This window comes from Durio zibethinus, chromosome 25 (genome assembly GCF_047325235.1).
Source record: "Durio zibethinus cultivar Kanyao isolate XHJ-2024 chromosome 25, ASM4732523v1, whole genome shotgun sequence".
Lineage (NCBI taxonomy): Eukaryota > Viridiplantae > Streptophyta > Magnoliopsida > Malvales > Malvaceae > Durio > Durio zibethinus.
The window spans coordinates 18,722,582-18,746,929 of record NC_143186.1 but is presented as its reverse complement, the minus strand read 5'-3'; the positions used below and the strand labels follow the sequence as shown (position 1 = coordinate 18,746,929).

Sequence of the window (24,348 nt, the reverse complement as noted above, 5' to 3'; positions counted from 1 at the left end):
TTTTATAAATATTAGTTAAGAATAATTAAAAATATTATTTTAGAATAATAAAAATAAGAGATAAAAGTAAAAAAAAAAACTCTCAAATAAAAATTAATAATTATTTAAATTAATAATTTTTATTATAATTAATTAAATCATAAATTTTTATTTTAAATCAATTAAACCATTAAATATTTATTTTCATCAAATTAAACTTTTATCTTATACATTTTTTATTCAATTAAACTTTTGATTTGATAAAATCAGTTAATCATTTTTCTTTTAATAAGGGTTTAATTTATAAAAATAAATATTTAAGAATTTAATTAATTACAAAAAAAATAAAATTTTAGATGATTATTGAATTTTAATTCATAAATTTTTTGTTTTCCCTTGTTATCTAAAAACAATATATTAATAATTTTTTTAAATACCACTTTAATAATATCTTAAATATTAAAAATTTGAATAAAAATTTAGTAAAGAGAGTGAAAGCAATTTGAGAAGGTAAACTTGATTCTAATAGAACTTGTCAACGAATTGGACAAGTTTTTTTTTACTTGGAATGTAGTCTTTCCTTTAGAGAAATCTCTTTCAAGTTTCCACTTAAAAGTTTTCTTAAATGGTCAAGTATTGGAAATTAATGGAATTCTTTGGCTTCCAAGTTCCAATAGAAATCTTCCAGTCTCGAGTCTCTCAAGACTGTTGATCTTGAAATGGCCATCAACGTAGTAACCAAGACCCGATAAATACAGCACTAGACGTATTGACTTGGTTATATTAGAAACTGCTCCAAATAATATATTATTATTTGAATTTAATTTAAAATATATTTATAATTTATTATTACTACAATATTATTATAAAGTTTTATTGTTTTAACATTAAAATTTTAAGTTATGATTCAGTTTGAATAAGTTTTTTTAAAGATCAAGTCAATTTTGGATCATGAACATGAAGATATGTAAAAAAAAAATAATGTGAAATTCCAATTTAAAACTTATAATACTTGATCGTGGATTGGGCTGCACTTGACATTAATAAACTTCATGTATGACCAAGTAAGTCTTAGTTATTATTTGCTGTTCAGGCCTGATTTTAAATGAAAAAAAATAGTTCAAGTCCATTTAAATTTCATTTTTTTGAAATAAGAAATAAAATAAAATTTATAATAAGTATTAATTATAACAAATAAATAACCAGTGAACTAAATATTAAAAAAGCTAACCTTTTTAATTTTATTCTATGTTTTAGTGAGATTGAATACATGAAGTTATAAGAGATTAATGTGCACGTTTATTTTATTTAATTATTTATCTATATATAATATAAATATAAATATATAATTTATATATATATATATATATATAACTGACAATGGGTAAAAGTTATGATCAAATTCTTATTTGTTTAGAAAATAAACCTTTAATTTAAGTTTAAATTCATTTAACAGATTTATCATTTTTATTTAAATTATTTTAAATTTTAAACGGAATTTCCAGTTTAACAGTAATTTAGCTTTTAAACATATATAAAATATTTTCAATGATTTGTATATTCGTGTAATGTAAAATATTAAAATTTATATATTTATATTATATTTTATATAAATATTAAATATTATAATTTATATCTACATAAAATTATAAAAAATATTTTTTTTTATTTTATTAAATTTATATAAAATTTATTAAAATTTTAAATTGTATAATTTTTAAATTATTTTTTATTGTATTGATATTGTATTACTGTATAATATTTTAAATTACAAATTTATATAAATACCTATTAAATTTTAAATTTATATTCGAATTTGAGAAAATCTACGTTAAATTGAGATTGATTATCTAAAATTTTAATTTAAGTCGTTCAAATTTGTTTTGAAGAATAGGTACTTTAAGCTGTTAAATTTAAGTTTTAACGCTACCGTTACTCAAATTAAAAATCTAGACCGTTTAATATCCCCTCGTAGGCAACAGCAAATTGGATGCAAGGCTAAAAAAGATAAAATTCTCTCGCGCTTTCTCTAACTCTCTCTCTTCCTCTCATTCGCTCTCAAATCTGAGCGCCAAAAATGGACGAAGAAATGGACGAAACCGAAGCCGTTCCTCAGGTCGACGTGATTTCCAAGCTTACATTTCTTCGATTTGTCTTTTCTGTATCATCTGCTTGGTTGCTGAGAAAATCGGAGGAAAAGAAAGAAAAAGAAAAAAAACAGGGCAAAAAATATGAAATTGTCTAACTGGCGTGTTCTCTGTTGCTTCGTTTAAAAAAAAAAAGGAACAAAAAAAAAAGGAACTAAGGAAAATCGAGAGTTCTTAATTTTTATAATATATCTTTTAAAGTACCTCGTTGTAATGTCTGTACATTTCACTCCATTTTCTTCGCAACCAAACAGAGCTGAACCGGATGTTTCTCCAAACGACTTTGTAACAGCTGAACCTTCAATTGCTCATTGATGGCTTTGCGTCATTGAAATGCCTAAACATTCAAATCCTGCAACCGCAATTTATAATCTGCATTTGAATACCTTCTGCTCGTGAAAATTTCCTTCTATATTAATTTCTGAATGGCGTTTAGCCTTTAAGTTTGTTTTGATCTTAAGCAAATTCTATTTTGTGTAACTTAATAATTATTGCTGTAATTAGCAAAAATTTTTTGCTGTTATGATTAATTTGTTTCTAATCAATCTGTTTGGATGGATTTAAACGCAGGTTTACATGGCATGTATTCACCACGGGCATCGGTGAGCTTCATCTTCGGGCTCTGTTTGTTGATGCTTTTGTTATTTATTTATTTTTGTTTTGTCATAGAAAATGAGAAGAAAAAATAACTACAAACAAAAAATTAATGGTAAAAAGTAAAAACAAAATGCAAAAACACCAATCAAATGAAGACTATAAAAGTAGCTAAGTTAGATGTCGTTAAAGCTTCTGCTAATGGTGTGTGATTCGATTTCAATGTTGAGAAAATTTAAGAAAATTTATGTTTGGAATCTTGATCAAGGGGCTTTTTTTTCAAACTATGCTGTCCAGAATTGGAATTTCCTACTACGATTCCAGCATTTGTCAGCTTAATGTATTAGAAGTTTGGGATGATGGTAGCTCAGACTTTCCACTGATTGAACTCGGTATGAGTTTCATGTCTCTATTCCATTATGTTTCTTGATATATAAGTAATTGGATTTTTGAAGATCAAATTAGTTAGTCCTGTCCTTATCTTCATAATCTTTTCTATGGGTTCATATTTCTCGTCTTCCTTCAGTTTTAATTCATTATCTTTATTTTCCTTGTTTTGCTTAACACTACTTAAGTGAAATATCAAGCCAAGCCTCTGATCATATACACAAGTACTAAAACTGAAGACTCCTTTCTGTCAGCTTTACAACAAAGTGGTAAGCTCTCTTTGTTTGGTTGTGTTACATAAATCCTCAGCTTCTGGACCATATTTACTCTCTAAAGTGATGCAGATGGAATGACTGAGGCTCCTACAGTGAAGCTTGTTAAAAGTTCAATATTCACTTACGAGCAAGCATGGCACCGGTATCAAATGGATAGTAAATTATATTTTGATACCCTTTTGTTAATTTCTCCAAGATTAATATAGTTATAAGTGAACTGATAGGATGACTAAATTTCTAAATTGAAGATTTAATTTCGGGTTCTTTTTTGTGTGATTGGTAATCTGAACTATGGTCAATACTACCAACCAAGCTCAGCCCTTTACAGCAGAAATGAAGCCCGATATTCTTTTAATCAATTTCCCTCTAGATACTTGGCAATTTGATTAGCATTCATTGGAGAGGCTTGGCTGAAAAGCTTCTGAATCATTCTTTCATATTAAGCATGTTTCAGGTATCAAGCATAAGGGAGATATGGTAAATGGTTCATAACTTAATCAATATGTTATATACTAATATTTGGAAGAAGCCAACACTATATAAATGTACATGGTTCGCTTCTGCTGCTGATATGGATTGATGAGAAGAAGTTATATTCAATCGGCATATTAATTCTTATTGTGAACTTGTGCACATGGTCATATGACTAAGTTCAGTACTCTACTTAAATTATAAAGTAGACTTGACTCACCTTAGTTTGCTGTCCTGAAATATCTTTCTTATCATCCATGGCTAGAACCATGTCCTTCGACTCCAGCTTTATTCATCAATATTTCCTCTCACCTTTTCTTTTCTTGTTTCTCATTTGGCTTTTATAGGTTGATATACCTTCGAGTAACGGGAATGGATGATGGGCTAAATATTAAGGAGAGAATTTGCTATGTAAGTCATGAAATATGATTGTTTGTCTCTTTTGCATGTGATTGTATACCATTGTTTTTCTCTTTTTCATGTGATTATTTACACCACTTTTCATGTTTGATGAAAATTTATTTGCACTAAGATTACATAATTTCAGCGTTAAGTCATGGTTTATAAATTGTTTTTGTAATTTATAAATACCATATATAACATGATTATGTGACAATTTCAAGTTTGCTGTGGAACTTTTTGAAAAATTACTACTTGAAATCACTAAATAATACAGTAATGTAAAAGGTTTTAATTTAAACGTTCTGAGAAAAAAGTAAAAGAAGCACATTTTCAACAATGTTATGCTTTTTGACAGCGTAGCTTCTCTGTTTCAGTCTTTACCGTGTGAGTTGTGTTCTTAACAGCTTCCTGACTTTAAGAAACATCTAGCAAAAAGGTGTTTTGCTAGATAAACTCTACCATCATGCCTCATGTTTGATCTCATTCTTTCGGGGGTTGGCAATGCCAGTACACTTTTCTAATTGTAGTAATAACATCCTATTGAGCATAATGATCAGTTCTTCTGACATATACATGTTCTCTTGCTTTTTTGACTATTGCAGCTGAGTTCTATGATGGACATGGGAAGTGATATCCAAGTTCGTGTAAGTGGGGGCCTTCTTGCCATATTAGAGAATGAAAGAATTGTAGATACCTTTGAGCAAAAGGAATATGGGACTGCTGCAATTACAATTGATTCCGTCATTGAAATTTCATTGTATCATTTTATGTGAATTCACAATGCTGAACAAGATCTGTTCTTTATCGTTCTTCTTTTCTAATTTTTAAACTCAAATTTTACCCTCTATTCGGCAAAAGAACAAGAAATTCAGAAAACCAAACTCAATATTTATTGCATACCTTGACAATTAAAAAATAGGGACAAGTTTCTTAAGCTTGATGCTGCAGCGCATGAGGCATTGCAGATCTTTCAAGTAGATAAACATCCAAGTCATATGGGAATTGGTAGAGCAAAAGAAGGGTAATTGCTTCTATTCTATTGCAAATGCAACTTCTTGGTAGGAATATTTTAGATGTTTTAACATGAACAAATCTCTAATGATTTATTGATTTTTAGGTTCTCTGTGTTTGGAATCATGAACAAGGTTTGTGAAGTAAACTACTTTTGATTTTCTTCTTTTAGTATCTTTTCTCACATTGGACTAATTCATTTTCTCTTTAAATTCAGTGTGTGACGCCAATGGGGAGACGTCTTTTGAGGTAAATGATCAAACTTGAGAAATCTGTTATGTTGTGGCTTCTTATATTATATCTAACCCAAACACTTGGACAAATGGTTTTCTTTGCTAGAAACTGGTTCCTCAGACCTATACTCAACCTGGAAAACTTGAACAATCGTCTCAATGCTGTATCCTTTTATTCTTTAATCATATTCAGAATATGCTTGCTTTACTTGAATCAAAATTCAGTATGGTGGCATGTCAAACAAAGAATACCACAAACTGCACTATTATGAAGTGGAGTTTGGTCCTAAATTTGGTTTTCATCTATGTTCTTAATCTACTATTATCAAAACTCATAGCCGTTAACGGGATTAAGATATCATTCTTTCTTTCTTCTGAAGAACTGATGGTTTCTCTACGTGAAACTCTGAAGTCTGTGAAGGATGTCCCTCACATACTAAAGGTATGACCATTGCAGTTTAATGTTTCCCTTTCTAACCTTCCTGCCACGGTGTGGTATTTTCTGCATAAAATCAGAAGTTTCAGTTTTATGGTTCACTTACAGTTACTGCATGTAGCAAAATGGAGTCAATATGATGCATTACGTTCAATTTTTATCATCAGAAGTGTTTCTTAATTTTGCTTTACCAAAATGAAATGTTTTTTAGATTCTAATTGACCATTTATTTCACTAATGGATTTGTTTCTTTTCTTGTGGAAGAAATTCAACTCACCAAGCTCCATGTGTACAAGTAGTGACTGGGTGGCTTTTCTGAAGGTATTGCATACTAACATTTGCCAAGCTATCGGCCATCCTCTCTCCTGTCAATTGATATATGTCAGGTTATAACTCTGGTACTGGTAAAGATTATCTTCTAGATATAACATCAATACCAGAGGACTATTTTAATGATTTCAGTTGAATTTGAGTTTCTTTTTTCTTTTTTTTTTTTCTGAGCTGCATACAACGTTTTAGTATGAGAAACATAAGAATATGGAGAAACGTGGAGCAAATCCTTCTAAATTTCAACAGTCATATCAGTTAGTGGTTTAATTTTGCGCTAAAAGAATCAGTCTTACAGAAAGCATGGAGTTTTTCAGATTTATGTTACACAGTTTAATTTTCCTATCATTCTTTGCTCTCTTGCAGAGCGTCTGTTCACTCTTGCATGTAAACAAGATATTTGAAGTAGGCATTTCTGAAAACCTTCGAGAGCATATGGAGTACTTGAATTTGGACATTGTTACTAAGGTATCAAACTTTTTATCATGTATGTCCTCTTCCCATGAGGTTAGATGTAGAATATTTATCTTTAGTGTTATTGATCTATTTTTCAGGCTAGTTCATGCATCACGGCAGATCTGGCATATGTCTATGAATTGGTTAGTCATTGTCACTTCGTAATATTTCATTGACAGGGTGATGCTTATTGTTGCTGCTTGCTATAGACATATTCAAATTAAATCCTTTACGAAGTCAGAAGAGGTGCTTCAAATTAACAATATAATAGGGAATGGATATTCTATTACTCTACTTTCTTTTTCTCCTAGTTTCTCTTACTTTGCTTCCTATAGGTTTGGTTCTTTTTTTTATTTCAGTGACCATTAAGAAGAATGTTGAGTTTTCCTGCAGTTAACCTCGTAAATATCTTCTTTAAATTGACACACTCTGTGTTTATAGGTCATCGGTGTTATTGATGTTAACAGAAGTAAAGAGAAGGGCTATGAGACACTAGTGAAAGAGGGATTTTGTGAAGAGGTTTGACATTAGATCTGATTTTTCTGTGATGGGGATAGCATGTTTTCTCTGGGACATTTTTGTCCTTCATACTGTAAACTTCTTATTATCCTTGGTGTTATTTCCATCTGTGCACAGCTGGATGAGCTGAGACAAATATATGAGGAATTGCCAGAATTTCTGGAAAAGGTGCTCATTAGAGTATAAACCATTTATATGAAGAATTCAAAACACCAATTGAGGTTTTCTGCAGCTATGTTTACATTAATTTGCATCCTCACAGGTGTCCTCATTGGAGCTCACACAACTTCCTCATTTGTGCAAAGAGAAGCTTGCTCCTTGTATTGTTTATATACATCAAATAGGTTGGTCTGTGCCACTTCAGCATATTCATATGTCAAAGTATTTCCTGTGGTATTAAACATATTTTTTCTCTACAGGAAGTACATCTTAATTTACATGTCATGATCTTATGTAATAGAGCTCAGAGTAGAGGACACTTTGCTTCATTATGCCTTTTGGCCTTTTTTGTCCATTGTAGGATATTTGATGTGTTTTTTTGGAGAGAAACCCGATGAAATCACACAGGAGAAATTTCAAGATTTTGAATTTGTAGTAAGTTGATGCATGCATCATGTTGAAATGAATGGCTTGAGAAATTCTTAATTGTCTGAACATTAGATTTCCAAGGCAAAGTAAGTTTATATTTGCATTAGATTTAAATGAATGTGTATATATCATCTAATTGGAGAATATGCTATGGAAACTCAGTTCTCTGATTCTGATGGGGAAACAATGAGATTCTTTTATCGGACACCAAAGACAAGAGAGTTAGATGATCTTCTTGGAGATATTTATCACAAAATTCTAGGTATGCTTTATAAATTGCTTCTCAGTTAAGTTGTTAATGCCTGGCATGTTGTATAATTACAATTTTTATCTTGTAACCCATTTCAATAAGCTATGTTCCAGCTCATGGTGCTGTTACATAGTAAAAGACTGCTTAATTAGAGAATCCATGTTAGTTAACCGGGGAACATAATATTTAGTGAATTTCTTATTTTTTAAATTCATTAATGAAGATATGGAGAGGGCAATTATCAGAGACTTGGTCTCACGTGTATTAATGTTCTCAACTTATCTGCATAAGGCCGTGAGCTTTGTGTCTGAACTTGATTGGTAAGAAAAAAAATGCTCATATCTCTATTTCACTTTCTGTCTATCCTCTGTAAACAAGTATGTCTGTGAGGTAGCTATGTTACTAACCATGATATCTTCACAATGATATTAGCTTTTTGTCATTGGCAATGGTTGCTCGCCAGAACAATTATGTGAGGCCTACTTTAATCATGGAAACCTCTCTTGATATACAAAATGGAAGGTAGGAACCATATACTTACAGTTTCACTCCATATTTATCTTAAAAAGAACTCCAAAAGGTTTTATTTTTCTTAAGGGTAGAATTAAGGACTTTTTTTCCAGATAAGAATTAACAATGTCAAACTGGTCTACAGGCATGTTTTGCAGGAAATGACTGTAGATACATTTATCCCCAATGACACAAAGATTCTTGATGAAGGTAAATTGACTTAAAAGCTCAATTGAAGCATGTGAAATGTCAGGAAATTTTTCTCATCTAATTAACCTGTTCCAATAATACATTATGAAGTTCTTTTGTCCAAATTTTAAGGTTCTATGATTTTCAGGAAGGATTCATATCATCACTGGTCCTAATTATTCAGGGAAAAGTATCTACATAAAACAGGTCAGTTAGTGTGCTTTTCTAGATGAAGGATCTTTGTAAAAAGTGTGTTTCTATGTGCACATTTGCTGAGTTTTGGTGGATTTATATAAGATGTACCTATTTACGTATATTTTTTCCCAAAAAAGTTTTTACTTGTGTTTATAAGATTTCTTTTGATCTCCAATGTGGTTGTGTAACTTTTGTTAGAAACTGTTATCAAATTTGTTTGCCCTCAAACAGTGATTGGTGATAAATAGATTGATTATGTTTTGTATTCCTCAAGCTAGCCTGATGGTACTAACAGCATTTGTTTCGTCTTTCGTTGGTCTTACAGCAGTTATTTCTTCATGGACAATTAATTTTACATGTTAAATCCATGATACTTTGGAAATAACTACTTTAATAGTCTAATTTGTATTAAGCTACTTAGTTCACTTACAGTTTCCAAAAATTCACATATATAATTTCTCTTATAAATTGCACTTACAAATTTATGGTTTTCCTAGGTGGCTTTAATTGTTTTCCTTTCTCATATTGGAAGTTTTGTACCTGCTGACGCTGCTACAATTGGATTGACCGATAGGTATGTGCTGTGCTTGTTACTAACTTCTTTCTTAAAATTGTATATCTGTGTTTGTATTTTTTCCAGTTGGTCACGTCAACCATGTTCCCCATTTTCACAGGATATTCTGTGCAATGGGAAGCAAGGTTACGACTGCAGAACAGTCCACATTTATGATAGATCTACATCAAGTGGGAATGATGCTAAGGTATACTGGATAATAATGGTTATGTAATGGTTATGATAACTACATAACCCTTATTAATCTCTAGCTTCACATGGCATCTTGTGATCATTCTTTTATGAAAGTTAAAGTGCATAATTAACTTTGTTTGGGTTGATAAGCAAGTAAATTTCCACTTTTTAGTACATAATGTTGATAAATTTCACAGGCAGGCAACTTCACGATCTTTATGTTTGCTGGATGAATTTGGTAAAGGCACCCTAACAGAAGGTTGGCGTCTTCCGCCTAACTTTATCACACAGATATGCAATGTCTGGTTTTGCAGCATTGGAGTATATCCAACTGAGTTAATTATAACGTTTTGCATTCAGATGGCATTGGTCTTCTTGGTGGGACCATAAATCACTTTGTCACCTTCGATGTTCCACCCAAGGTTTGCTGATCTTCTCTTCCTTCCACCAAATTACCTGCTATTGTAAAAATCCGATGCGTGCATTTGAGCTATTACTAATTTACTATATTCTTAAGATTAAAGAGTGCTGGCTGACAGCATAACCACTGTCAGTCTAACCTCGGCTACCAGTTTTGCTGTGATGTTTGTACCCTCATCTGGAGTTAAGCACTAAAATTGCATGGTGTAGCTTCTAAGTATTTAAATGAAGTATATATAATCAAGTATTTTTCTCAGCCTGTTTAATTACTTAGCTCTTGCATTTGGTTTTACCTTTCATTTCCAAGCTCAGGGAGAGGCATATTTGAAAGTTGGTTGCAGATTTAAGTTAAACATAGCATTTGTGGTGGTTATAAAGTTATGAACGGATTTAAGCAAATTTGAGCAGTACGTGTTGAATGATTGGATGTGTATTTGCTATAACAGTTATAAGAAATAATTAGCACTATGCTATACTGCATTTCCAGGTTCTGGTGTGCACTCACTTGACTGAGTTATTTAATGAAAGTTGCTTACCAAAGGTACACATTGTTGCATAGTTGCTGCCCAATTAGTTCACATGTTCAGCTAGCAAAAAGCAACGGCCATACCTTATTCTTCTTAAAGTTTAACCGTTCTTCTGCGTTCCATTTCAGTCTGAGAAAATCCACTTTTACACCATGAGCATGCTACGACCTGATGATAACTCTACAAATGTTGAAGACATCATATTTCTATACCGGTACAATTCTGTTGCATTTTGCATCACATTACTGGGATCTCAGTAATTGTTAAAATCTTCCAATGACAACTATAAATTTATACTATATCCATTGGCCTTCCAGAGTAGGTGACAGCCTAGGACCCTAATAAATTTCTTACTAGTATCTGTCTGGTGTTAATTGTTTCCAAAGATTGGCCCATCTATCTGACTTGCTGGTAGCTTACTTTGGTATGGGTTAATATAATATGCATTTGTATTGGACCATCAAGATGTCTCAAAATAACTTCGGATTTGCAATTCCTGGGTCAGACCCATTGATTTCATTGTCCTTGCATATAGTTTAATTTGATAAACCAGGATAATAAATGTACATGCATTCTTGCAGGTTAGTTCCCGGACATGCAGCTCTGAGCTATGGTGATTTTTCTTCCTCTATTATTTTATTCTATGTAATCTTGGGATTCATGCTGGAAATCTTTATTGAAAATCATATGAATCATTTCATATCCTGCAGGGCTACATTGTGCGCTACTAGCAGGTTCGTTTAGGATCTCCTAAAAGTTAAGTGGAAATTTCTTGAACTTTTGTTTGTTGCAATTTAGTCAGTATATGCACAAAATTCTAACAGGCAAATGAATCACGAAACCTAAAATCTCAATGACTATTGGTCTCGAAGGAGTTGCATGTCTCACTGTTTGTAGAACTAATCACACTGTTCATGTAGGTGTCCCAGAGGAAGTGATTAACAGAGCAGCGTTGATCCTGAATGCTTTTGAAAATAATAAGAATGTCGAGCGATTGTGCAATAAGAAAATATCAGCCAAAGACCAGCAATATAAGGTTCTACTTTCAGGACTAAAATCTCAAAAATTAAAAGCATTAACTATCTTAGTGTTGTTTATTGTTTATGAATACATTAAGTCTCAATAATTGAGCTAAATACAGGCTGCAGTTGACAAGATGTTGGCATTTGATTTACTCAAGGGTGATCTCACCGCCTTCTTTGGAGATATATGGCCACCTTATCCTAATCCTAAAGCATGAAAGGTATCCTTGCACCGTCCCATATATTTTTCTTTAATTTTGGTTAATTTCACATTCTCTCTCGTAGCATCAAAGGAATCTTATTCCCCAATGAGGAGATGAATAATGATTAGCATTCAATTGTCTTTGGGCTCCTTTCAGCTTCTATTAAGAGGATGAGACCCATACATCATATAAGATAACAGTGAAAGACCTTACCATGCTTAGTTAACTAGTTATCTATCAATGGCATTCTCTGCTTTTTATTTCCACAAAAACAAATTTCATTGCATGAAAATCTACTTGCAATCTAATCACCAATTAAGCTACATTGGACCAAGGCTGCTTGCTACAATTTTTTATCATCGATGTTATTCTAAATGAATGAAAATATGCATTACAATGGCATACACTAATTTTTCTATTTTTCGTCTTGAATGGATGCTAAAATAACCATAGTAATTTGCTTTGCCTTCTTTCTAATGCGAATCTTTATTCGTCCCAATTCTGTGACTGTAAGCTATTGATTTTTGCTATAACCTTAAGCAGAAACTAGCTGCCTAACATTCATGGGGACACAGTATTGTGAAGGACCATCGAAAAGAGTATCCACAACAATGCGAGCCGTTGCCTCTGTTGGATGATATAAATCCCAGAAAACATGATCTTTCCTGTTGGAGCAATATGTTGAAACGGGCACACAAGGGACTTTAGCTCTCAGATCGCCAAGTCCACAACAGGCAGCTTTTATCTCATTGAACCCTGCAACATAATTGAATATGTCACACTTTACCAAAACTTAAGACAAGTAGGACCAAAAAAATGCATAAAAACGTCATGTTGCATACCGTAAGCCGATGGATTTTGGATGACACCTTGTATGAAACTGTAAGTATCAAAGCAGGAGTAGCTTATGCCTTGAAGCTCTGATTTTAACCCTTTCAACATTGCCTTCAGCCCTTCATTGTACTTAACAGACCAAAAATTACCTTCTTCATTGCATTCGTGGGTTTTGTTTTTAACTCTTTCTGCAGGTATGCACCCAATCGCCCCGATACCAGCTACAAAAAATTTACGTGCCCCAAATGCGTATAGTCTCTGCCAAAACATTGAAATTCAAGATCCAGTTAGCTAATAATGATCAAAGACTAAGTTTCACTAAACAAAAATTTGCTATGATTTCTGATGTAAAGATATATTTTTATATAAAGGAGGTCATCGCATGGGATAAGAAAAAATTGCACGTATTGAAATTTGCTAGAGTTCTTTTTTTTTTTTTATAACATTGAGTAAGTACATTTTCTTTAAGACAATGATGCTTAGTTACCTTGAGTTGTTGTTTTAGGGCGTTAGCCATCAAGTCTACAAATTGTTGTGGGGTGTTCTTCTTTCTAAGGTCGGAAGATCCAAAGTAATCGAAGAGGTCATTGCTACCTATGATAATTGCGACAAGAGACTTGGAAATGTGCTTTTCTGCAGCAGAGGATCCCATCTGCTGCACTAAAATTTGATGCACTGCTAGGTAGTACTCCACTTGCTTTGTCAAAGGTATTGCTTGACGCTGCAAGATTAATCAAGGCTTAGAAAAGCACAGCTAATCAACATGCGGGGATAGCTCAGTTGGGAGAGCGTCAGACTGAAGATCTGAAGGTCGCGTGTTCGATCCACGCTCACCGCATTTTAATTTTTTCCTTATTCAATCAAAAGCCCAGTGGGCCCACCAAATCAGTTTCATTTGTTATATGAGGGCCATTCCATATCAAGGGCCCAATTATTTCGTCAATATATTGGAAAAATAAGTATGGTATGAAAGTTCTGCAAAATAACAAGGCAATTTCATGTATAACTCTTCCTTCTTTGACTTACAAGGACTTGATCTGTGCTGTTCAAGATTCCGGCGCCGCCGGAGGCGAAGCTGACACCGTTAATGTATGATGCATCCTTCTTCTCTAACAAGGAAAGATAGGGTGGTGAACTCGGTAACCCTACTTTTTCAGCTGTCCCAAAATTTCACATAGAAATCAAATGTTAATGTTATATGGAACAAGGTAAACACAAAACCTAGTAGTAGTTAAACGAGAAGTAACTCAATGTGTCAAAATATAGTTGGTTTCATGAGTTATATTAATTTAATGTATCTTAAATGAAAGTAGGTTGCTTGGTCATAAAAAGTTTGGCTCCACAGTATATTTTTGTTGTTGTTTGGACTAGATATAGTTCTAATTAATTGTATTTGAAGTTAATTGTCTGTTAGTCAAAATACACTATATAAGATACAGTGATAAAACAGATTGGTCATTTTAGAAAATAATTAACTTGTCAACTTAAATATATAAAGCTACATAATAAGCATCAATCATTAATATTTTAATAATCAATAATATCATTATTGTATAGAAAAAAGCTAAGGAAAGAAGAATTAATATCATAACTTTGCAATAAAAGGTAGTTATAAAGAAGGGTGAAAATGTTGCAAAGATGATGAATTTGTATGGCTATTACATTCAGACTTTTTCTACCAAAAACTCTTCTCGTCATGTGAAGATTTATATGATGATGTTAAAGGGTTGTACTATAACTATCACTAACTATTAAGTTGTTACCAAGAAAATCTGCAGGATTTTTGCCATTACAAAACCTCCCAGTTGGTTTTTTGGTTGGAAAATCAATCCCGTTGTGAGGAAAATCCGCCTTAGCAACAGAAACAGGAAGATAGTTGTTGTTCCCGACATCAACTTGAGAGTCCCCGAACACAAACACCGCTGGCACCATCTGAGCTTTCGAAAACTCCAAACTCAAACTAAACAGAGAGAGGAAGACAAAGAACAAGTTGTTCTTCACCCCAAAAACTCTCAAACCCATTTTTCTACTAGGGTTTAAGAAAGAAATAAACCCTCCACTTAAAAACTTTGGTTAAGGTTTATGTGGTGAGGGCAATGAAGGACTTTACACGCTTATATAGAGGGGTTTCAGCCCTTTTTATTTTTTAATTTTTTTATTTGAAACAGTCAATGATATGTTATATATATATATATATATATATATATATATATATAATTTTGGAGATGTAAAAAGGAAACGAGAAAACGATTCATTGGCGTGGCTTAAGGGAAAAAAAGGGATCTATGAATGAAAGTGTCATATATGAAGAAAAACTAATGACTTAATTTTTTTCTTCCTATTTGACATGATTTTTGAGTTTAAATATATTCCTTTGGTATGGTTTACGTATCTCATCCAAACTCTATTTTTTAATCTAATCTGGTGTACGTGTGCAAGGCTGAAAAAATATCATTTTGGATGGTATAATTGCTTTGTTTTAATGTCAACATAGGACAACAATTATAATGTGACCACTCCATCCCTTGCATGTTTCACATGAATTATTGGATGTCATTGATTAAACCAATTTTCAAAATTTTTGCCTAAATTTGCCTATAGTTAGATTAAACTTAACATCTCGTATTCATACAACAATTTACTTAAAACTTTCGTATTATTCGGTCATTTGGATTTTGGATATTATGTATCATCTTTTGTAAGGATATTAACATGAAAATATACGAATTTTGAAATCAAAGAAATTGGATGAATAAATTTGAACGAATATTTTTTTAAATTTAAATTCATTAAAAATTAAATTTTAATTAAAATTAAAAATTTAATATTCTATCAATACTTCGATGGAACACAAAATTTAACAAAAACGTATCAAGAGTCGGCAAAAGTTAAGTAAAATTAGATTCAAGAAATAATAAAACAGTGTTAATTGGTTTGATAAAATTTTGGTCAGCTCAGTTGAATGTGAATCGATGGGGACTTGGTTTTTTTTTTTTTTCTTGGTTGGATCCCACCAAAAAGATTGTTGTAAGATTCAGACAAACCGAGTGAAAAGAAAGCAAACTATTGAATATGGGGTCCAATTTTCCATTTTGTTGAACATGGAGAAAGTCTTTAATTTCCAGCTTTTGTCTGAAGTTCGGCATAAGCATCTTGTGCAATCTGCAGGTAACTGAAGGGCACCGTCCCATACTCAACCCACTCTTCCTTTTCATACATTTTATGCATCATTTTTTTCATTAGTTTCTTAGAATTTACTTCTAATATTTCATTGTTTTTTCTGTTAACTTTCAACTAATTCTTCTAATATATCTATTCAGAATCATCTTTATTCAATTTTTTTGTTAGTATGCCATTTTTTGTAGTTCGTATGGGCACATTTTTTTTTTTAGATATTGTTTCAATTTGAAGCTATTTGATAAGGAAAAGATATGGATATGTCATTTATATAATTTGATTGAGGCTATCTCACATTCAAAAACACATATATTATATTATTTATGTTTATTTTATTTTTTATTAAAAAAATCATAATTTAAAAATAAAAAAATAAATTATAGATATTTAAATTTAAATTACAAATTTATTAAATGTTACATCGAGTTCTCATTTTATTAATTTATACAAATGATTTGGTTTGGTTTTTATTGTGTTGGTTTGTTAACTAGCTACTATATTGAATTTTAGCTAATATAATACAATTGTATTTGATCAATAACAAAAGATTAAACAAATAAGTTGAAATTAATATAATTAATAAAATCAACTTTGTAGACATCCAATTTGATCTAGGTCTGGATCAATTGGGCCTGGTCTAATGGGATCAGCTAAGCTCAAAGATTTATTTATTTATTTATCTTTTATATATTATTTGTTATTTATTTATTTATTTATTTATTTATTCTTCTTTCTTTCTTTTGTTCTTCTAGAATTTATTTTTGATTACTCTTCAGTTGTTAATGATGATTAAGATAATAATAGAAAGGCAATATTCTGCCAAGGATCGGGATTGGCAGAGTTGTAATAGAATTCAAAGACTCTAGGATGAATTTGATGATCTGTGGAACTTAATCAAAATGGGAGTCCGAATTAATCACAAATTCTGTGATTAATCTCTATAAATACACATTGATCAAAGGCAACAAGGGAGAAGAGAAAAAGAGAAACGTAAAAACACAGAGAGACAAATTAGAAAGCTAAAAAATAGAAGACATAGTCTAGAAATATTCTAAGAATGGTTAGAAGCAATTTAGAAATTTTAGAAAATTTTGGAGAATTTTTGGCGTTTTTTTTTTTGAAAAATTTTTGGAAATTTTTCAAAATCTGACGAAATTTTTTGACGAGATTTAAGTTTTTCAGCGAGTATTCCGGTCAACTTTGAAGTTTTCGATGGCTTTTCCAGATTCTGACAAAACTTCAATCGAAATCTGAGTTTCGTTTAGAGAGAAGGGGGACAAAAAGAAAAGAAGAGAGAAAAGAAAAAAGACGCATTTGTTGAAAAAAGCTGAAATTTACTTTTTATAGTACCATAAAACGACATCGTTTTGGTGTTAGTAAACCCCAAGATCCAAGCGTTTTCATTCGGGCTACCTGACCCATTGCACTGACCCGCTTCAGCCTCCTTCACGGATCCTGCTGTTGAGCCGAGCTGAGCCACGTTTTGAGCCATGGTTTTTGTCTTAAGCCGAGCCAATCACAGCCGCAAGCCAAGCCGTTTCCATTTTTTTTGGTATTTTTATTTATTTATTTTTTAAAAATTTTGTGTTTATTTATTTTATGAGTATTTTTTATATGATTTAATTTAATAAAATAATAAAAATAACAATTTTGGGAATAAATATTAATTATCCAATGATGAAATTTATATAAATTTTAAATGGTAAATTTTTATAAAATTTTTAGGTGAAAAATTTTATCTAAATTTATCCCAAATGGTGAAATAATTTAGATAAAATTTTAATAACAATAATTAATTTTTATTTTTAAACCAAAAAAATTAAAAACATAAAAATATAAAAATTTTTGGAATTAAATACAATTTATCCAATGATGAAATTCTTAAAAATTTCAAATGGTAAATTTTTAAGAAATATATAGGTGAAAAATTTTCTCTAAATTTAGCCAAATTTGTGGAATAATTTAGATGAAATTTTAATACAAAAAAATTATATTCTTTTCCAAAAAAAAATTTGGATTGAAAATATTTGATAATTACCCATAAACGAGATTCTTAGAAATTTCAAATGGTAAATTTTTAAGAAATCTCTAGGTGAGAAATTTTCTCTAAATTTGACCCAAATGGTGAAATAATTTAGATGAAAATTTTCAATAAAAGTAATTGTCATTTTTTTTTTCAAAGAAAAATAAAAAGAATTTCTAAATAGGTCCAAATGGTGAAAAATTTTAAAAATTCAAAAAGAAAAAATATTTCTAATTTGGCCCAAATTGTGGAATAATTAGATATATTTTTTGACAAAAAAATAAATAATTAAATATTTTTCCAATGACAAAGCTTCTTCAAGGAAATAAATGGAATTCTTAAATACTCTTGAGGTGATGAAATATTTTTTTAAAGAGTTTTACCAGATTAATGGAGAATCTTAAAAATTGTATCCAATATTTAACTTAAAATTTGAAACCATTAGACTCAATACCTTAGGATAAATTCAAAATAATATGGTACCATCCTTTGGATAGGTACGTGGGGGTGCTATAACCTTCCCCATATGTAACCGACTCCCGAACCTTGTTCTAATTAGTATACCCGAATCTATTCTTTTAGGGACCCTTAAGCTTAGGTGTTCTTTAAAATGATAGATTTCTTAGGTGACCAATCACATATAGTAAAAAAGATTGGTGACGACTCCATCCATTTATTAAGTCTAGCTATAGATTCACGGATCTATATGTTATGATAGTTTGGCGACTCCACTGGGGACGCTAGAGAGTCAAGCCATAATTTTTGAATTTATCCTATCCTTTGAACAAATGGTTTTAAGTTATTTGTTAACATTTTTCTTTTTTTGTTTCTTATTTGATTTTTGGGGTCAATAACCATATGTTCCTTCACACACACTATCACATTACATGAGCTCTATACCCGAGCTTCGTCATTCTTAGAGGGGAGTAAAGTACCTACGCTCTTGTGAGATGATAATCTCCGTAATGGCTAGCAAAATACTTTCACTCAAATTGAATCATTTCCATTGATAGCTTATGATGGGTGAGGATTGGAATGCCTTACTAGTCTGTGATGGACAATGATGTAAGGAACAATTTGAAAATCTTTAAGTAGTCAAAAATTAACTAACCCTGCATATAGTTCACCCCTAAGAAACCAACCTAAGATAGAGCCCTTCCTATCCATCAATATGTAAACCCAAAATTAGGACATAAGAAGGAATAGTTTGTTATCTAACCATTTTGTCTGCTTGATTTTGTGCATCTATACGATCTCTATGTCATTTCATTCTATGCATCATTTTCATTATCATGTTCTAGTATTATCATATCATTTCATTCTATGCATCATTTTCATGATCATGTTTAACACTATCATTTGCATCATTCTCATATAGAAAATATTTACCACATATCAGTTATTGATAAATCAGATCTCACACTTACATCCATGGAAAGCCAAATGCAACCAAAGTCTACATCAGTCTATTATGAGTCTGCTCATCAATTGAAAATCAATTCAAAGAAAGGTCAAAGAGAATAAGAAAATTACTTGCCTAAGGGTTTTATTTCATCATTACCTGAGAAAGTTCATCTCGAGCTACAGCAAAATGATTTAGTAGACTTAAGCAATGTTTGGGGATGCATGAGTAAAATAAGACATGAGGCATTTGAGAATAGATACGGAGATAATACTTTACTACTTCAGGTGAAAGTGGACTATAATTTGATTAGAGCCATCATTCAGTTTTGGGATCCTTCTTATAGGTGTTTCATTTTCAATGAAGCAGATATAGTACCCATAATTGGAGAGTAAATGGTTCTACTTCGTTTCGATTTGTCAAACCCAAACAAGATTTATTAGTCCAACAAGGTGGGCTATCATAAAAAGCTAGTGCAAATGCTTAGACTTAGCTTACCTCAAGTTGATGCATGTGTCAAGAAAAAAGGTGAAAGTAAGATTATTCCATGAAGTTTTCTACGAGATTTTATCAAGGGGCATATAAATGACGATCAAGGATTAGTGGCTATGGCTATAGCTTGATATGGACTGGTGATCTTTTTGAAAGTCATCGGATATATTAATGTTACAGTGATAGATTTTGTTGATCAATTAGCATACCAAGTAAATACAGCATCGACTATTTTGGCAGAAACCATTTGTTCTCTAAATTTTTATCGCAGAAATGGTAAAGATTGATTTAATGGGTGCCTATAGTTACTTTATGTATGGATTAAGAGTCATATGGAATGTAAAGAAAGTCAATTTTGTAAACCATACCTTCGTTCCAGTATCCCCATCAAGGAGTTCTGTTACAACATATGGCCTCAAGCAAAGTCAAAAGAAGAATGAATTTTCTACTTTCGAGCTTTCGATAGTCAAGGGATAGTTTGTAGAGCATCTTGGATACGTCATGTATAGTATTATATGTTGTAAAGATCAACCGTGGGTATTCTTATTAAGCCTATGGGGTGCTATTACTTATGCCTCAACTTTGGTAAGAAGACAATCCGGATGTGAGTAATTTATTCCAAAAACCTATGGACTTAACTAGTGGGAGTTCTTATTCACTGATAAAGGGGCGTATGGAATGGTTGAAAAGATAAAGAAAGCATGGAAGCAAACCATCAGGGTTAACCAAAAAAAGTTTACTTACGATGTCACCCCAGAATATAGTGTGTGGCATGCGAGGAGAGAAAAAGACATTGTGATTCCTAGTGAACAAATAAGTCATTATTCAAAGCCTATTCTTCAGGATCCTTTGCTTAAGGTAGAAACAGCAAAGAGAAAACTCTAAATCGAGAAAAATGAGCTCGAACAAGAAAACAAGTGATTGAAATTAGAAATGAAAGAGAGTTTGAAACTTCAAGAATTGAAAATCCAGAGCCTGACAGAGCAAAAAAATCAATGGAAAGCCTTATTTAATGATCTAGACATGATACATTCATCAGTCACACTCGAGCTTACCCGACTTTTAAAAGAAAATGAATTGTTAAAAGTGAAGGTAGAGGAAGAACAAAAGGCCACTGCTAGAGCACATAGACATAGCCAAATGCTACAAGAGATAGTAAGTTGACGCACGGCATAAGTAAAAGCTTTGTCTGATGAATGCAGGAAATAAGCTCAACAAAATGAGTTATGAAAAGACATGTGCACAGAAAAATAAAGGCATCTAAGGCATTTGTTTGATCAAATGTGCATTGCTACAGAAAAAGCAACAAAAATAAAAAAAATAGAAAATTTAAAGGCTGTGGTGCAACCAGTGGATGTTCATGGACAACTGTTGCTTAATTTTCTAGATAAGGCACAAAATCATTACCAGCAAGCTAGGATATTTATAAGGAGGCATTAGAAATAAAAAATAATGTTTAGGACTTTAGAATATTGCTTTGACTTTATTAAGATGTAATTTTAAAATTTTATTTAATAAAATTTCAAATGGAGATTTATTTTATCAATATTGATGATGTGGCAAATATTAGTATATTTTATGCATACATTTGCATATTATACATAGAATACATAATTTCTAATAATCATATAATTGTGGTACTCAAGGTTTAAGGATAACTCCGTCCAGCAGAAACTCCACTCATCGATATAATACAAGAGTCAGAACTAGACAAATAGAGCAAAAAAACTTTCATCGATTTGAAAAATTAGAGAAGGCCTAGAAAAAGCTTGAAAATGAGTTAAGTAATATTTTGGATGCTTTAAACAAGTTAAATAAGGGAAAAGAGGTAAAAGAGAACACAAGCCAACAGGACCTTACATCACAAGAAGTGACTGATCCTCTATATCCACCTGGTTTTGGTCCACCTCAAGCCAGTCTACATAAGAGGTTCTGCCATAACAATTCACATATCCTACATATCCTGAAATGCCATCAGTCTCTAATCCAGGGCATTATCACAGTTATGTGAATTCTGTCTTTACTAAAAAGGTAAAGAACTAAATCAAGTTCCTGATTTGGATGAATTGAAAGAAAAAAAATGAAAAGGTAAAAGTCGAAGCTCAGGAAGACTCAAAAATCAGTATGCTAGAACAAAGGCTACGGGTTGTGGAAAGAATTAGTTTTTATAGTTCTGTTAATGCTGTTGGGCTTTGCCTAGTCCCTGATGTGATCATTCTTCCCAAGTTTAAAGTATCAAAATTTGAAAAATATGATGGTATGAAGTGCCCAAAGATTCATATTACTATATACTATCGAAAGATGGCAGCCCATGCTCATAATGAAAAATTACTAATGCATGTCTTTCAGGATAACCTTACGGGCTCCGCTGTCAGGTGGTATGTCCAGTTAGATAGAACTCGTATCCGTTCCTAGAGTCACATGGCTCACGACTTTATCAGTCAATATCAACATATCATGGATTTAGCCCTTGATTGTTTGTCTTTGTAGAATATGAAAAAAAAAGGCAAACGAGTCATTCAAAGAATACGCTCAGAGATTGAGAGATGCAGTTTTTCAGATGGAACCTCTTTTAACTGAAAAAAAAAATTATAGTGTTATTTGTCAATACTCTGAAATCTCTCTATTATGAAAAGATGATAGAGAATACAACAAAGAATTTTGTCAATATGGTAATCTTTGACGAAATTATTGAAAGCGCCATAAAAAATGATAAGTTAGAAGAAGGGAAAGCATCTCCTAAAAGGGCTCCAAAGAAGAAGGAGACTGAAGCTCAGGCTATGATATCAATCTTATTCACCACAAGGTTGCTCTCTATACTATCCATCTGTAAACAATACTTTATCCTACCCATATTAACCTGTCTTATTGCCATCTTATCCATCAATATAGTAGCTCATTTTCAGTCTCTAAGCTTTTGTATACGGCCTTAACATTCAACCTTCTTCGAAACTTCAGACCTGTCCTATTAGCCTAATTGGTGGTTTAAGAGTGCAACAAACTACTCGGGGGAAACTTGTATTCGATCCAATTCTCATGACCTATACGGAGTTAAATTGAGAGCTTTATAACAACCACTTAATTGTCCCTAATCGTGTGGAGTCGCTCAAGCCACCTTATCCCAAGTGGTATGATCCTACAGCTCACTGTGATTATCACTATGAAATTGTTGGCCATTCCACTAAAAATTACACTGTTTTGAAACATAAGGTGCAATGGTTAATCAAAGATGGGATGGTAAGTTTTGCTCAAGAAAGAGCAATAACACCTAATGTTAATGGCAATCCATTGCCCAATCACAATGTCAATGCTCTGAGTGAGAATCAAGAACACATGGATCAGAAAAGGCCTAAAGAGTTACAATGAATCAGGGAGGGCAAGATATCAATAAAGATCTTAATGCACAGGGGCATAATTTTGAAGAATGAAGATAAGGATAATTGGAAGTTTTTTTTTATCTTTTTAGGACTTCTTTTAGAGTAATGTTAGGATTTGTTTTAGGCAGTAGGATTTCATTTGTTATCATTTTAATAAAAGGCAAGTATATGCATTTCATTATATTTTCTCTTTCATTCAATCATTGTTCCATGCTTTGTCACATTTCATAACTTTTCATTCCCGTTCTCAAATTTTAGATAATGAATATTTAGACAATGATAACAATAATTTTGAGATTTAATTTTGAGAACTCATTCACACTAATATAAAGAGATGGTTTGAGCAAAAAAAAAAAGCTATTACTAGAGGTGAAATAGATATGTCTTGAAGATGTGCAATTTTTTATACAGATCCATGAGCTTGTTTTTGTTCAATAGATGATGTTCAAGGTAAGTATTCACAATTGAGATGAAAAATGGCCATATTTCTTTTACCATTTGAAAAACCATTCATTGCTACTCCTTTGAGCCTATTATTTTTTTTTAAAAATCTTGACCAAGGATCATCCTCCATATTGAAGGCATTTTTGAAAAAAGAAAAAGAGACAAAATATCGTAAAAGGTCTCAAAGAGATAAAGCAAAGCAAAATAAAGGAAAGAGAGAAAAGGAAAATGCCACAAGCAAATTGCGATAAAGTAATGAGAATCCTTTGTGTAAGGAATGAGATGGAAAAAAATAGTGAAATGATGTGAGAGCAAAATGTCAAGTTGCATCAAATGATTCTTTGGTTTTGAACCCTTTAAACACATGCTTCGAGCCTATTTTATCCATTTCTTTCATGACCCCTCACCGTAGCCTACATTACAACATTTAAAAGTCCATTTGGATCAAGTGTAAATGCTCAAATTGAATGATCATATGTTGAACTAAAGCATACTTATGATGGGGCAATCGAATTACTTTGTGTGTTAGAGATTGATGTGAAAAAGATATCAATAATAGATGGAAAAATGAAAAAAAATAAAAAAGATGAAAATGAGAGAAAAGAAATACTCAAATTGAAAACCTGAAAAGATAATTTGGGTAGAAAAATATTTGAGCTAAAAGTTTGATAGAGGAGCAAGGTATCTGAAGATCTCTCAAAATTGGGACA

At 31.7% G+C, this 24,348-nt stretch overlaps 2 protein-coding genes and 1 non-coding gene across 11 annotated transcripts; 2 read left to right on the top strand and 1 right to left on the bottom strand.

Moving 5' to 3' along the window:
• Positions 1–1,934: 1,934 nt before the first annotated feature.
• MSH5 (MUTS-homolog 5) lies at positions 1,935–12,570 on the top strand. Of its 9 annotated transcripts, XM_022861148.2 has the most exons (35): positions 1,948–2,095; positions 2,697–2,728; positions 3,018–3,112; positions 3,296–3,376; positions 3,452–3,524; positions 4,201–4,264; positions 4,858–5,012; positions 5,175–5,276; positions 5,373–5,400; positions 5,484–5,515; positions 5,606–5,663; positions 5,855–5,941; positions 6,200–6,256; positions 6,629–6,730; positions 6,817–6,861; positions 7,160–7,237; positions 7,355–7,405; positions 7,500–7,581; positions 7,758–7,831; positions 7,988–8,087; positions 8,299–8,395; positions 8,508–8,597; positions 8,731–8,795; positions 8,923–8,981; positions 9,467–9,543; positions 9,644–9,730; positions 9,915–9,976; positions 10,078–10,139; positions 10,625–10,678; positions 10,793–10,878; positions 11,246–11,277; positions 11,375–11,398; positions 11,585–11,700; positions 11,806–11,907; positions 12,433–12,570. In XM_022861148.2, exons 1-34 carry the CDS (start codon positions 2,057–2,059, stop codon positions 11,902–11,904), a joined length of 2,445 nt encoding a protein of 814 aa, XP_022716883.2. In that variant the 5' UTR covers positions 1,948–2,056; the 3' UTR covers positions 11,905–11,907; positions 12,433–12,570. The 9 variants fall into 9 exon arrangements, 7 of the variants coding, with proteins under 7 accessions (XP_089610563.1, XP_089610559.1, XP_022716883.2 ...); XR_016333630.1 differs by lacking the exon at positions 12,433–12,570 and having other exon boundaries at positions 1,938–2,095; positions 11,375–11,420; positions 11,806–11,818; XM_089754433.1 differs by lacking the exon at positions 10,625–10,678 and having other exon boundaries at positions 1,945–2,095.
• LOC111275666 (GDSL esterase/lipase At5g55050-like) lies at positions 12,112–14,812 on the bottom strand. The gene is made up of 5 exons (XM_022861149.2): positions 14,487–14,812; positions 13,750–13,880; positions 13,211–13,444; positions 12,732–12,981; positions 12,112–12,645 (listed from the first exon to the last, which is right to left on the bottom strand). The coding sequence occupies exons 1-5, from the start codon at positions 14,743–14,745 to the stop codon at positions 12,425–12,427; spliced, it is 1,095 nt and encodes a 364-aa protein (XP_022716884.2). The 5' UTR covers positions 14,746–14,812; the 3' UTR covers positions 12,112–12,424.
• Positions 13,489–13,561, top strand: TRNAF-GAA (transfer RNA phenylalanine (anticodon GAA)). Its single transcript has one exon. It is a non-coding gene; the product is annotated as a tRNA-Phe (tRNA).
• Positions 14,813–24,348: the final 9,536 nt, after the last annotated feature.

Excerpts from the sequence above, each read along its gene's own strand:
- MSH5 (XM_022861148.2), top strand. The coding sequence starts at position 2,057 with ATGGACGAAGAAATGGACGAAACCGAAGCCGTTCCTCAG. Across the intron at positions 2,729-3,017 it reads TGTATTCACCACGGGCATCG|AATTGGAATTTCCTACTACG; the intron begins GTGAGCTTCATC and ends TATGCTGTCCAG. Across the intron at positions 6,862-7,159 it reads TGGCATATGTCTATGAATTG|GTCATCGGTGTTATTGATGT; the intron begins GTTAGTCATTGT and ends CTGTGTTTATAG.
- LOC111275666 (XM_022861149.2), bottom strand. The coding sequence starts at position 14,745 with ATGGGTTTGAGAGTTTTTGGGGTGAAGAACAACTTGTTCTTTGTCTTC. Across the intron at positions 13,445-13,749 it reads ACAGCACAGATCAAGTCCTT|CGTCAAGCAATACCTTTGAC; the intron begins GTAAGTCAAAGA and ends TTAATCTTGCAG. Across the intron at positions 12,982-13,210 it reads CCCTAAAACAACAACTCAAG|AGACTATACGCATTTGGGGC; the intron begins GTAACTAAGCAT and ends ATGTTTTGGCAG.